The 13,178-nt window shown below is 38.5% G+C and overlaps 1 protein-coding gene across 1 annotated transcript in view; it reads left to right on the top strand.

The window, feature by feature from the left end:
• Positions 1-12,273, top strand: part of Arl15 (ARF like GTPase 15) — a 358,774-nt gene extending 346,501 nt beyond the window's left edge. Inside the window, exon 5 of the mRNA XM_090331945.1 lies at positions 11,659-12,273. Within this exon, the coding sequence (XP_090188071.1) occupies positions 11,659-11,811 (153 nt within the window). The 3' untranslated portion in view covers positions 11,812-12,273. The remainder of the gene's footprint in view (positions 1-11,658) is intronic.
• Positions 12,274-13,178: the final 905 nt, after the last annotated feature.

A 13,178-nucleotide genomic window follows, 5' to 3' on the forward strand; every position in this document is an offset into this window, starting at 1 on the left:
CTCCAATAAACTACTCAGAAAAGCCAGAAGTGATGCTGTGGCTAGGAAGGAGGGAGAGGGGGGAGAAAATTAAGGACATTGTCCCTATCTGAGGTTATCCTATAGAAAATGAAACTCACCACACATTTGTGGAGGTTTGATATTTCAAGTCACTAATTTATAAACCAGGAGGTGTGGCTCCTGTCTGTAATTCTAGCTGTTCCAGAGGCAGAGATCTGCAGAACTGTAATTTGAGATTGGCTCAGACAGAAAAGTTCCCTAGACTCCATCTCCAAAATAACTTTAAAAAAAATAGTTCAAATGGTACCGCACCATCTTAGAAAAAGCAAGGTCCTGCATTCAAACCCCAACCTTCTCCCCCCCAAAATTATTATTTATAATTCCTTTATAAGCTGAAAGGAATGGCTCATAAATAATGAAAATATACTAAGCCTGGATAGTGATGATGTTTTCATAGCCCTGAAAATTTACTTAAAGCAATGTAATTGTATACGTTAATTGTTACACCTATTGTATAAATGATATAGTAATAAAAGAATGAAATAACTGCAAAACTACATAAACGATAAAATGTGTGCTTAAAAGTCCACGGAAATAGTACAGAAAATTGAAAAATCTGAGGAGAATGTATCAAATTCTGTGATTAAACAGTGATGTAGATAATGATAACATGTGTCCAGGCGTGAACAGCACCCAAAGAACATGCTATTGTTATTGTCACAGCAACCATTCCTTCCTAAGGGCTTGATTGTTGCTGTCTCCAAAAATTTCAGATAAACCAGCTCAATCAAGTTCAGTGATATAAAAACCTCAAGTTGTATAAAATGATAACTCATCTCATTTGAGATAGAAAGTAGCTTCAACCCTGAAGGATTTAAAAATCATTTTAAAGAAAATATCAACCTCTGGGGCCAGGAGTTTGTCCTACTGGTAGAATGCTTGCCTAGGATGCACGAAGACCCAGGTTTGATTCCTCAGTACCACATACATAGAAAAGCCGGAAGTAGTGCTATGGCTCAAGTAGTAGAGCACTAGCTTTGAGAAAGCTCAAGGACAGTGCCCACCTTGGTTGGGAGTGAGAAGGAAAGAACCCTCCAACACTGTCGGTGGGAATACAAACTGGTACAACCATTTTGGAAGTCAGTCTGGAGGCTCAAAAAAACTAAAAGTAGACCAACTCCACCATCTCTTTCTTTGTCATTCATCTGAAAGAGAGTAAATAAATATAAAAGAAAGACACCTACCTATAATCCCATGTTTATCGCAGCTCCCAGGAGCCAAATGAATATGTTGAGATATCCAGAGACTGATGAATTGACATACAAAAATCAAATGTGTGTGTGAATTATGTTATGTAGAATGGGTACACACATATACACAGGAATGCATATATATATACACTATAGTATGAATGAATACATGCATACACATACATATATAATGAGCCCCTCTCATGCTACAGATACATGTTAACACAAGAATACAACAATTTTAAAAAATAAATCCCACTACTCAAGGATATTTTGATTGGTAAACATTCTAAATGTAAAGAAAATACACACACACACACACACACACACACACACACACACACACACACACCATGGAATACTACTCATCCATAAGGAAAACTGAAATGTCATTTGCAAGAAAAAGTAAGGAACTGGAGAACATCATGTTGGGATGTTGCCATCATGTTGAGAAAAGTCAGACTTAAGACAAACATTGCACATTCTCTCTCATTTGAAGAATATGGACCTAAATTAGGAGGAGGAGAAGAATAGTAATGGTTATAAGGCATGAATAGAAGAGGACTATTCAGAGGGATGGTCGGGAGAGGAGGGGGAAAAGAAAGCATACTGAAGGGTGAAGGGGATTGAAGGTCTGTATGTACTATATACATGTATATATACATCTGTACATTCACATGAATAGAGCATGATAAAACCTACCAACTGCTCCTTGAGAAAGGAGAAGAGGGGGGAAGTAATAGGAATGTGGCAGATGAGGAGATTTAGTCAAACTGCTAACTCAAGAATAAAATGATTTAAAATTAATAATAAATCCCTACTACTTGAGGATGTTCAGTATGTTAGAAATATGTTCAGTTCATAATGAGTTATAAAATGAGTGATTGAATAATTTATAAATGGACCCCAAGAGTATTTTTAGGCTTTATGAACATGACTTAAATTTTGATAGATATATAGAAATAGAAGTAGAATATTATGGGTTTTGTAAGTTGAATATATAAGCTTTAGGAGAAGCTAGACTAGCTAGCTAGTAATATAAACGTAACAAATTATATATCCCCCTTTTTGTGGGTGGCGCATACCAGTCCTGGGACTTGAACTCAGGGCCTGATGCTCTCAGTTTTTTTTGCTCAAGGTTAGTGTTTTACCACTTGAGCCACAATTCCTCTTCTGGATTTTTTGATCATTTAGTGGAGATTAGAGTATCCAACTTTTCTCCCCAACTGGCTTTGAACTATGATCCTTAGATCTTAGCATCCTGAGTAGCTAAGATTATAAGCATGAGCCACTAGTGCCCTTTAACCCTTCTATTAATTACAATAAAAATATATTTAAAAAAGAATACCTACTGTCTTAAAGAACACTAAAGAAACCTCAAACTGATATGTCACAGACCATGTGCCTAGTGGCATGAATTATTAGGGGACCTGGCTAATGCTTGGGGTATGTAGGAAGGTTCTACACAAGAGGAGGAGGGGGGAGGGGAGAGGAAAAGGGGGGAGAAGGAAGAGAAGGAGGAGGAGGAGGAAAGAAGAAGAAGAAGAAGAAGAAGAAGAAGAAGAAGAAGAAGAAGAAGAAGAAGAAGAAGAAGAAGAAGAAGAGGAAGAGGAAGAGGAAGAGGAAGAGGAAGAAGAAGAAGAAGAAGAAGAAGAAGAAGAAGAAGAAGAAGAAGAAGAAGAAGAAGAAGAAGAGCTACACAGAGAAAGTAAATAAAATATGGCTTTGTGGAGCAATGACTGACTCTCCTGCTTGCTACACTATAATTTAAGCATCTGATATCATAACTGGAGCCTGGCCAGTTTGGAAGAAGCAAAATTTTCTATCCCACTAAAATGTGAGCCAAAGTAAGGAGGAGATGGTGTAGCAAGCTGAGGTCAAACTGAGTCCCAGAAAGCCTGGTGCCCCAGATCCCTCCCAAGTTCTGGGTCCTCTGTGCCTCCCTGCTGTGAAGAGGAAAGCTGCAGAATACTTTAGGCCAGAAGTTGGCTTTTTTTTTTTTTCTCAAGTCTGTAAAGGCCTAAGTAGTAAATATTCTAGGCTTTGTGGGACATGCTATGTCTCTAGCAATTACCCAAGTTTGCTGCTGTAGCGTGAAAGCAGCCATAGTTAATACTCCAGGGAATGAGCATGCTGTCTTTCAATAAAATTTCTCTTATTTTACAGGGCATTTATGGTGCCTGGGGGCTGTGCCCTGAAAGGCTATCATGAAGGAGGTCCCTTCTCATTTTAAAAGTGTTTTCAATACATGAAGATTTTCTCTTAGGGTGATAGAATAATACTGGGTCTTAGAAGATGAGAAAGAGGGGATTTTAAATCTGGTCCTTCCATTTTGGGGGTGGAGGAGGCAAACACCAGCAGAATCATTCTGGGCTGGAGAGGGTTGCAGAGGCAGGTGTACCGAAGGGAACACTAAGTATCCTTCCATTAGTCCCTGAAGACAAGAGGCATCCAAACCTACTGTGCTCTCAAGTACTTTGAGAAGCAAGCTTTTTGGATAGAAGTAGAGCAAGTCCCTCAGGCTTGACAAAAGCAAAGAGGGGGGGGGGTTGTAATTTGCTCCATGTGTAGATTAGCAGATGAAGCACAAATGGGAATGCATATCAGATCCTAGTTCCTGTTTGACCATCCTGGGGTATGCTAAATTCCCCTTTGCAAAAGAAGACTGGGTTTCTGTGGAACTGTTCTAATACCCACCATCCTGTACCCAATAGAGGTTACTGGCTAGTAGGGGTGAGATTTAATAACAAGTAATGAAGTATAATCATTTGTCTGGTTTTTAATTATTCCAAGGTCAGGCTAACTGCCTTGAGCTTCAGTTTGCTTAAAAAGGAATGCAGCTTTGGGGAAGCATAGTCCAGTCTGTTATAACACAGGCATTCCCACAATGGTACTGTGATTTGGGTTAACATCAAGCAATCATTTCCTGGTCCTTGTTAGTACCCAGTAAATAATCTTTGTTCTGTGCAGAACCTTTGGGACTATTGTATAGTTTCATTTTTATTATTTATTTCTGACCTTAATGACATATTTAGTACCTTTCTTGGGATTTCAAAATCTTGCAAGCAGTACAATGGAAAGAGGAACAGCTGGTGTGACTCTCTGCACTAACCTTTCTTTGAACAAGCTGCCAAGAATGCACTGTGGAAGAATCTTAATGATGTCCTGCCACTTTATCTCTAGACCTATCCTGGAGCCACAGTGTGGGCAAAGCTCTCTCTGACTTTGGTGAAGGTTACCAAGTTAAGCCTCCTCCAGAACTTCTGTAATTAAGGCAGTCAAAGGCGAGATGTGTAAACTCTAGTGTGCTGGCAGCTGCTTTACAATCCACTCTCTGGGAAGTAAAAAGAACTGGTTGGATGTTCTTGACAGATTTTGGTGGTCTGAAAATTCCAAACTAGAGGTGATTTCATGACTTGCAATTTACCATCCCTGTACCTTTTGAAAATGAGAATGAACACAATCAAATATTAACTATCCCCTGTAATGGCCCCAGCATACCGCGAAATGCAATACAGGTAGCAATGCAAATGTTTCCCCCCCAGACCCAATAGCTTTATCTGTTGTAAGATGCAAGTAAGAAGCCAGAATGTAGGAACAGATCCTACAACATTGCAATCTCTTCAGGCCATTCTCAAAAACCATTATTCAGGATTAGAGGCATGGCTTGGTGGTAGGGAATCTGTCTAATATTTCACACAGGATAGAACCCGTGGTGGGGGGAATAACTATTATTAATAGTTACTGGAAATACTAGCTATTCGGCAAACACTTGTGTAAATTTCCAGGAACACAGTATTGAGTTCAGGTTCCCTTGAATCACCTTTTAATTTGCCCTGCTACCCATCAAACCCTGTACAAGTGTATCTCTTTCCTGTCTGGTTTTGAGATCTTCATCCATGGGCTGTATCCACAGTTAACCTGTCCATTTTGGTTTGACAGAGCTGAAATTGTTAGTCAAGATTCCTTCATGAGACCCATTCCTTTTCCAGTGTTTTACTTATGAAGTCTCCCCCTCAGCCCCGTCACAATACTTCTGAGTTCCATGACCTCACATCTCACAACTATTCTAGAAAATCATATTCCTCTCTACAGTAGCTCTCTGGCCTATAATCCCAAGGCAACCATCATTGAGAAAAGCCATGTATGCTTAGGATTCATAGACTTCAGTAGTATTCTATAGAGGCGGACTCGTCCTTCCTATAACACTGCCCATGTCATGAAAAAAGATGTGCACATTTTTATTATTGTCCTTAAAGAGTTATACAAAGGAGTTGCCATTTAGCAATGTACTTTATACATATAAAATATCTTGATCAGTGTCACCCCTTTTAACATTCCATCCAACCTACCTCTTCCTTTGCTTTTCCTTTCTTTTTTTTGGGGGGGGGTGGATATTGGTCATAGCCTGGTCACTGTCCTAAAGCTTTTCTGGGCTAGCACTGTACCCGTTGAAGTCACAGCTCCACTTCTAGTTTTCTAGTGGTTAACTGGAGACTAGTCTCTCAGACTTTCCTGCCTTAACTAGTTTTGAACCTCGATCCTTAGGCTCCTGCCTCCTGAGTAATTAGGATTACTGAAGTAGGCCATCTGCGCCCCTCTGCCCTTTCTTTTTTCTTAATTTTTTGAATTCTTTTTCTTCCTTTTCTTCATGCTGGTCCTAGAGCTTGAACTCAGGGCCTGGGCCCTATCTCTGAGCTTTTTGGCTCTCCACCCACACCTCTTTTTCTGGCTAATTGAACATAAGGGTCTCATGAAATTTCCTGCCTGAACTAGCTTTAAGCTACAATCCTTAGGTCTCATCTTCTAGGTTTGCTAAGATTACAGGCATAGGCCACTGGCATTTGGCTACATTGAATTCTTCATTGCATTCCCCTCAACCCCTTTTGCCCCTAACCACATACACCCTTCTCCACTTAAAGCAGAGGGAAAAGAGATGTACTCATACACTAACATGTTGAATTGACACCCCTTTGTACAACTACTTAAAAATAATAATTAATAATAATAAAAGAAATGCAGTGAGAGGAGACATATACCTTTCAACAAACCTAAAACTTTCAGTTAAGCACATTAACTCTTCCCTTCCTTTTGAAGCACCATAGAATTCTTGGGGAGGTTTGTTTTCATGAACTTAAGGGCTGAGAAACAACTAATCACACAATTTAAACACAATTTAAACAATTATGAAATTGACTCAGGGAGTCTGCGTCAACTAATCTGCTTGTGTGCCTCGGAATTAAATCATTTTGTTTCTGAAATTTCTTTTGGTTTTATTTGTATTCATTTTTTACTGTTCGTAGTCAAAAACTGTGTATGGTAAATTCACAAAGAAAACAGGCTTACTGTATTTGAACCCGTACTTTTCTTATCTCCAGGAAGAATGTAGTTAGAATGCTAAAAATGAGTAGAAAAGCCCTTAGTAATGACTCAAAAGCCTCAGAGATGAGACCTTGTGATCTTAATGCAAATGATAAAGACACTGGAATAGCCTGGCCTATTCCTGTTTTTATGAGGGATGTTTTTACAATTTTATGATATCCTTCTCTGCCCAGTGGAACCTACACATTGCATAGAGCAGGCATTGGGCAGATTCTGGTGACTTGTTTAGAATATACCCATGCTGCCCTCGCCTACTCCCTTCACTCACCAGCTTCATGTCAGACATGGTGGCTTTTTTTTTTTTTTGTCATTTTTGTTTTTTGTTTCTTGCCAGTTCTGGGGCTTGAACTAAGAGGTGAACACTGTCCTTTGGCTTTCTCAAGGCTAGAGCTCTACCGCTTGAGCCACAGCACCATTTCTGGCTTTTTCTATGTATGTGGGACCGAGGAATCGAACCCAAGTCTTCATGACTGCTAGGCAAGCACTCTACCACTAGGCCAAACTCCCAGCCAGATGATGGGTTTATGAGAGAAGTTATATGTAGCCAACCTTCAGAAGGAAAATTTCCAAAATTCCTTAGACTGTTCCTGATCTTACTATCAGCTGTCACAACTTCCCAAAAGCTTAAGAAAGGCCACACATTCTGATGGTTTTTTACAAGGAAATATGTGAATGTGTGTTTTTCATAGGGCTCAGGGAGTTTGGGCAAAGCATATTTTTAGAGATCGTCAGTGGTTCCAGAAAGATAAGAGTGGTACCTGCATTCCACAAGGGCTAAAATGACAGTTCCCAGCAGGACTGGACAGGTGATATTTTGGACATAGAAGGAAGAATTTTAGCAATCACTGATTAGTACAAATGGCATTTAGTTGACCAAAAGTAGGAGTGACTTGTTCAGTAATGCACAGCCTAGCACAGCATCCACAGTTACGAAAAAATAATCTCTCACAATCACCGTCAATTGTCTTGCCACACATTCATGTAGGCAAAAGCTCTGTTTATATCAGAGCTTAGGTCCTAATTCTTTCACATAAAAACACTAAGCAAACCCTTCTGGACTCTTCTCTCCTTCTCAACTCCCCAGCTGTCTAAAGTGCTTAAAGGAAAACTAGGTCACTTTTAGGTACACACATGTGTGCCCACACATGTGTGCCCACATGCGTGTGCACACACACACACACACACACTACTTACATGATTTAATAACAAAAATAGGAAAGACAATACATAAGAGGAAGTTTTCAGGATTTTAAGACAGTAAAGATCCATTTATTACTGGCAGAATTTATTCTTGTGCCTTCTATAAAATTTCATCACAGTAAATTGACTAGAACTGAAAGTAGAAGTTTAGAAGCTGAAGTTAGGGGACCAACTGAGCATCATTTCAATTCTGTTACTGTCCTCTTATGGAAGGAAGGATTATCTTATGATTTCACTACTCAAGGAAACTTATAGGACATTTGTGTCTTACCCAGTGAGTTAGTTCCCATGATATGTAATGTCTCACAGGTTGAACAGCTGCTACACACATTAGCAACAATTGGGGTAGTGCCACTGTTTCTGTTATATTAAGACTTTACAGTCAAAGCAGTGTGTGAATACTGGAATGCGGTGGTAATGCAAATTCTGTCGCTGTAGCCCAGAGCAAGGAAGGGCTCTGATGACATAGCTGAAATAGGTTAGCTACTTATAATGACTTTGTTTTCCTATGTCTAGAGCGGACATATGGCTGCTAACAAATGCCCACTATCTGTGGCTATCCTCAACCACAGGTTGCCAGGCAGTTGTATTTTCATGTCATTCTCCCGGTGCCAGTGTGAAAGAATCACCATCTCCTTATTCCAGTCCTTTCCACTTAAGCGTGACATTTAAATCACCGATAAAATGTTCAAAAGACTTAGACACCTTTGCTGCTAAGTCATATTTTCAAATTTCTGGCTGGGTAAGAGAATTTACCTGTACAAAAAGAATAACTCCTCATATTACAGGCAATTATTTAAAGGAATATTTGATGAGAGGGTATCATTTGTGTTGGTCAAGCTTAAAGATCATTCTTTGAAATTGAATGTCAGTTCACACAAGGACAGAGTGATAAAGGACAATTCAAGTCTGACTGTGAGTTACTGTTATTGTAGTGTTACTAGAGAAGTAAAATTTGAAGTTCAGGCTAATATCAAAATATTACCCTAAAAAAGGAAAGTTAAATTAAGATTATTAAGCCTTCATTATACATAACCCTGTGTTATATTGTAGCCCTTAGTAGAGAAACATGAAACTCCTGATCATGAAAAGCTGTATTCCAACAGCAGATTCACCATGTGCACTTGAGTATCTGTGGAATGCCAAATCTTGTTTTCAAATTTAAATTATGCATTGTATAGAATCCATCAGGTGTAGGGGGCAGGGAAGATAAGTATACCTCAGGGCTAGGTATCCACTTAGATTACCAATCTAAAAATCTCAGATTACTCATCCATATTTGTCAGCTTAACACCCACCGGGCTCCTTTATCTGTGTGACCACCCTGTCATCGCAGCTTGCAGCTCCTTCTCCAGTTTAGTAGTCTAACAGAACAACTTCTAGAGCACATCTGCTTTTAGACATCCTTACTTTCCTTCATGTGTGCCTTCATTATAAACTGTATTTTCAGGTGCATAGAAACGTAACTCGGGGTTACCTAAACCTCTGTAGATAATGCAAAATTTTGCAGAATACCAGCACATATTGTATGATTATTTCAATCTAACAACATTTTGTTTTGCCAGTCCCAGGACTAAACTCAGGGCCTGGATCCCTGAGCTTTCTCAAGGCTAGCACTCTACAACTTGAGCCACAGCACCACTTTTGGCTTTTTCAGTGTATGCGATACCAAGGAATTGAACCCAGGCTTCATGCATGCTAGGCAAGCACTCTATCCCTGGGCCACACTCCCTGCCCCAACCTGACGGCATTTCTTTTTGAAATGATTTCATTGGCAGAAGTATTGCTAGTGAAATATGCTTCCTGGCTTAGTGCGTGTCTGGTTTTTACTTTGGTAATCTTACTGGAAGTTTTTGTTTACTTATATTACCAGTTATTAGCAATGCTTATTGTTTAGGATTTGAGGTCATAAATTGGAAAAAGACCAATTTCCTTCATGTGGCAAATTTTAGATATTCCACACTGATGTCTTTCATCTGATGAGAAATATTAGGGATCAAATATCAAATCATCTCATGAACATGGCAGTCTTGATTCCTGGGCTCAGTGTTATAATCTGAGCAGGCCTTGGTTGGAAAAACAAAAAGATAAACATCTCTCAGTGATGCCATTTTGTGCAACCCACTCCTCTTAAACACTGGTCCCTATCTGTCCTCTGGCCTCATCCTCATTCTCCTGAGACCAGTGACTAGAAGTTTGTCTGTGGGGTACAGCTGGTCTCTGATACTGATCACTTACCACACGAGTAGCTTTGGATTCTCTTGGAGGTAAATTGCTTTCAGGACAGAGGAGGAAAAATAGAATTTACATTTGCAATTAGCTATACACCTTATAACATGATTTGTGCAATATCCTGGTGGAAAAATTGTTCTGAGGTTGTAAACCTATTCTCTGCTCCACCAATGATATCTTCATTGCTCTTCAGAGCCAGAATTAATGAAAGTCCTTTGATTCTCACAGGCTTCTTAAAAAACAGAAGTGCTTATTGTCAATTTACAGACATGCATAAAAAGACTTTGGAGAGTTGGGAGTGTGGCCTAGTGGTAGAGTACTTGCCTAGCATGCAGGAAGCCCTGGGTTCGATTCCTCAGTATCACAAACACAGAAAAAGCCAGACGTGGTGCTGTGGCTCAAGTGGTAGAGCACTAGCTTGACAAAGCTCAAGGATAGTGCCCAGGCCCTGAATTCAAGCCTCAGGACTGACAAAGAAAACTGTTAAGTGTTTTTCTAGTTGCTGAATTAGTACAGGACTTGGTATTTCTCACATATACTTACTTTTTCATGTGAAAAAAATATACCAATCTATTAACTCCAGCATAGATGGTATATCTGCTGTTAGCAGTAGTCTGGTGCTTATGTTGACACAAGCAAAATGAAACCCCACTTGGTAATGGCATAAGGCTTTTGTAAAACCTTGCTGGATGGTAAAGTACAAAGTTCTGCTTTTGTATAAGGATTTTATTTTAATATCTGACTGAGGAGCTTTATGTATTTTGTACCCTATCATACCCTTTGAGAGATGATGGCCACCATTATTGGGAATCAAAAAACAAAAACCAAAAAACTGATAGTGACTTGCAACTGAATGTTCCTATCCTACCCTGGAAAATAAGAACAACTTGTGTTGTGCTGTTTATTGAAATGTTTTCCAGATAGCAAATGCACCTTTTCATATACCTTCTGTCAAGTCTTGTTATTTTTTTCTTCCCAGATTTAGGATGGAGTGAAAAATCTCAGATATTATGCATGTATATAATTTAATGTTAGTGCATCTCATATTCCTGCACATACATGTGCATGTATACGATGTAGTTCTTATCTTCTTTCTTAGGAGATACCGTCCTATTTCAGACATAGACATGAGAGAGTAAGATGATCGAAATGAGGTTTCTTTTCGATTTGTATGCTTGAAGATCAAAATTATTATCATAGTTCATTGATAGAATCTATAGGCTGTCACCTAATAAGTCGTTGGGGTCAAGTAGTGAAAGCTACTCTTCCAGTATTATTGTAATTAAGTTTAGTTTTGGGGGGTATTTTCAGTGTATTTTGCCCTGTACCAGACATAGTGCATATAATTCTCAGATCTCATAAAACCTCCCCTGCTGCCAAGTGTATGGTGACTTGCAAACAGTTCACCCACCCCTAAAGAAAGCACTCCCAAATCACAGCATACAACCCCTGTTACAAAGACAGCTGTGGATACCATTCTCGAAAGCCCTAGCCATCACAATGGATGCAGATTCTCTATGAAATGCCCCTCATTGGATATGAAAAAAAGGTTCTGAGATAATTAATGATCTATTTATCTTTTTTCCTCCCTTAGATCAAAAAATATTTTGAACTTGAACCTCTCGCCCGTGGAAAACGCTGGATTTTGCAACCCTGCTCCCTGGATGACATGAATACACTGAAAGACAGCTTCTCTCAGCTGATAAATTTGTTAGATGAAAAAGACCATGAAGCTATGAGAATGTGAAGTCTGGCAGAGAAAATAGGTTCCCCAAAGGTCTTGAACTTATCATGTTAGTTTCTCATCGTAATTTCAGTTTGGTGTCAAGATTATCATGGCTTCTAAATCTATTTTTTTCTAATTATTTCAGACTCTCATCTCTCTATTAAAGGTGAATATTCTGTAAATCAGGTGAATTACCATCAGCATTAATGTCAAGTACACACTACTGAGAGAGAATTTATTCTCTGTTTACCATTTAAGCGTTCACATGTCTCTTCCTTCTGTCATTCTGAGCATCTCTCAACACTTTGTGCTTAAAATGGATGGAATTCATAGCTCATGGAAATCAGATTTTTTATGAAGAGCTCAGAAAGATTCACTTACCTGATGACTAACGATCCCTGTGTTTGGGATTGTGTATGTCTGAGACTCCACATGATATATTTGTCATTTTCATGATCTCTTGGAAGCTTGGGTTGTTGTTGTTGTTTTGTTTTTTTTTTTTTTAAAAAAAACTTTATTTTATCTTTGTTTGATAGGATTTTTCTTTGTATACTGATTTTATATTTTTATGAGCAAAAAAATGAATAAACACCAAAAACTTCCATTAACCATTTTATCATAAAGGAATATCTGACCATAGCAAAATAAGCTTTGAAGAGCTTCAAGACCAGATGTCTAATCTCTCCTTGATTCCATCAGCAAGCTTGCTCCTTCCTCTTTTTTAAGAGCCAAGGACGTTGTTTTAGTTTCTGAAAGTTGGAGGAAATGTAGGCACAATGCATGTACCACTGGTTACATTTAACCAAATCCTCAAATATTTTTTAGTGGAACTATTAACTCACATAAAGCCTGGCTGTAACTTAATATAGGTATCTTTTTTCTAAAACTTAGAAATGATTGATTGAAATAGAGAAAATAATTTTTTAAAATAATAGTTAAAAAAATTCAAATCATCCAAATGAAATATAATTTATACTGGTCAGGGTTTAAATTGGCACAGCTTTGACAAAGATATCAAAAACAGAATCATCTGTATATTTATGCATTAAATGATAAGGTAGTTGATTGGAGTCTGCCAAAGCCTCCAGCTAATAGTTAAAGGCCTATCAGTATTTCTGTCATAAACCTCTATTTTCAGGGGTTTCAGTGTGCCCTTAAAAATGTGCTGGGCCTACGACAAATAAATAATTTAAGGGCCTAGATTCAGTTTTGGGGGGGGTAATTTTCCATTTAATTTAAGTGATGAAACTGTGTAGAGATAAATGTACAATTTTAGTAAGGTTTAGCACCTTTGACCTTTTTAAAATCAAGAGTCATCTATGGAGATGAAAGTTCATAGATGAGGTATTCTTTGGCACATTTTGTAAACTTTTGATCATTTATTAAAA

This window comes from Megascapheus bottae, chromosome 4 (genome assembly GCF_031878675.1).
Source record: "Megascapheus bottae isolate mThoBot1 chromosome 4, mThoBot2.hap1, whole genome shotgun sequence".
Classification (NCBI taxonomy): domain Eukaryota; kingdom Metazoa; phylum Chordata; class Mammalia; order Rodentia; family Geomyidae; genus Megascapheus; species Megascapheus bottae.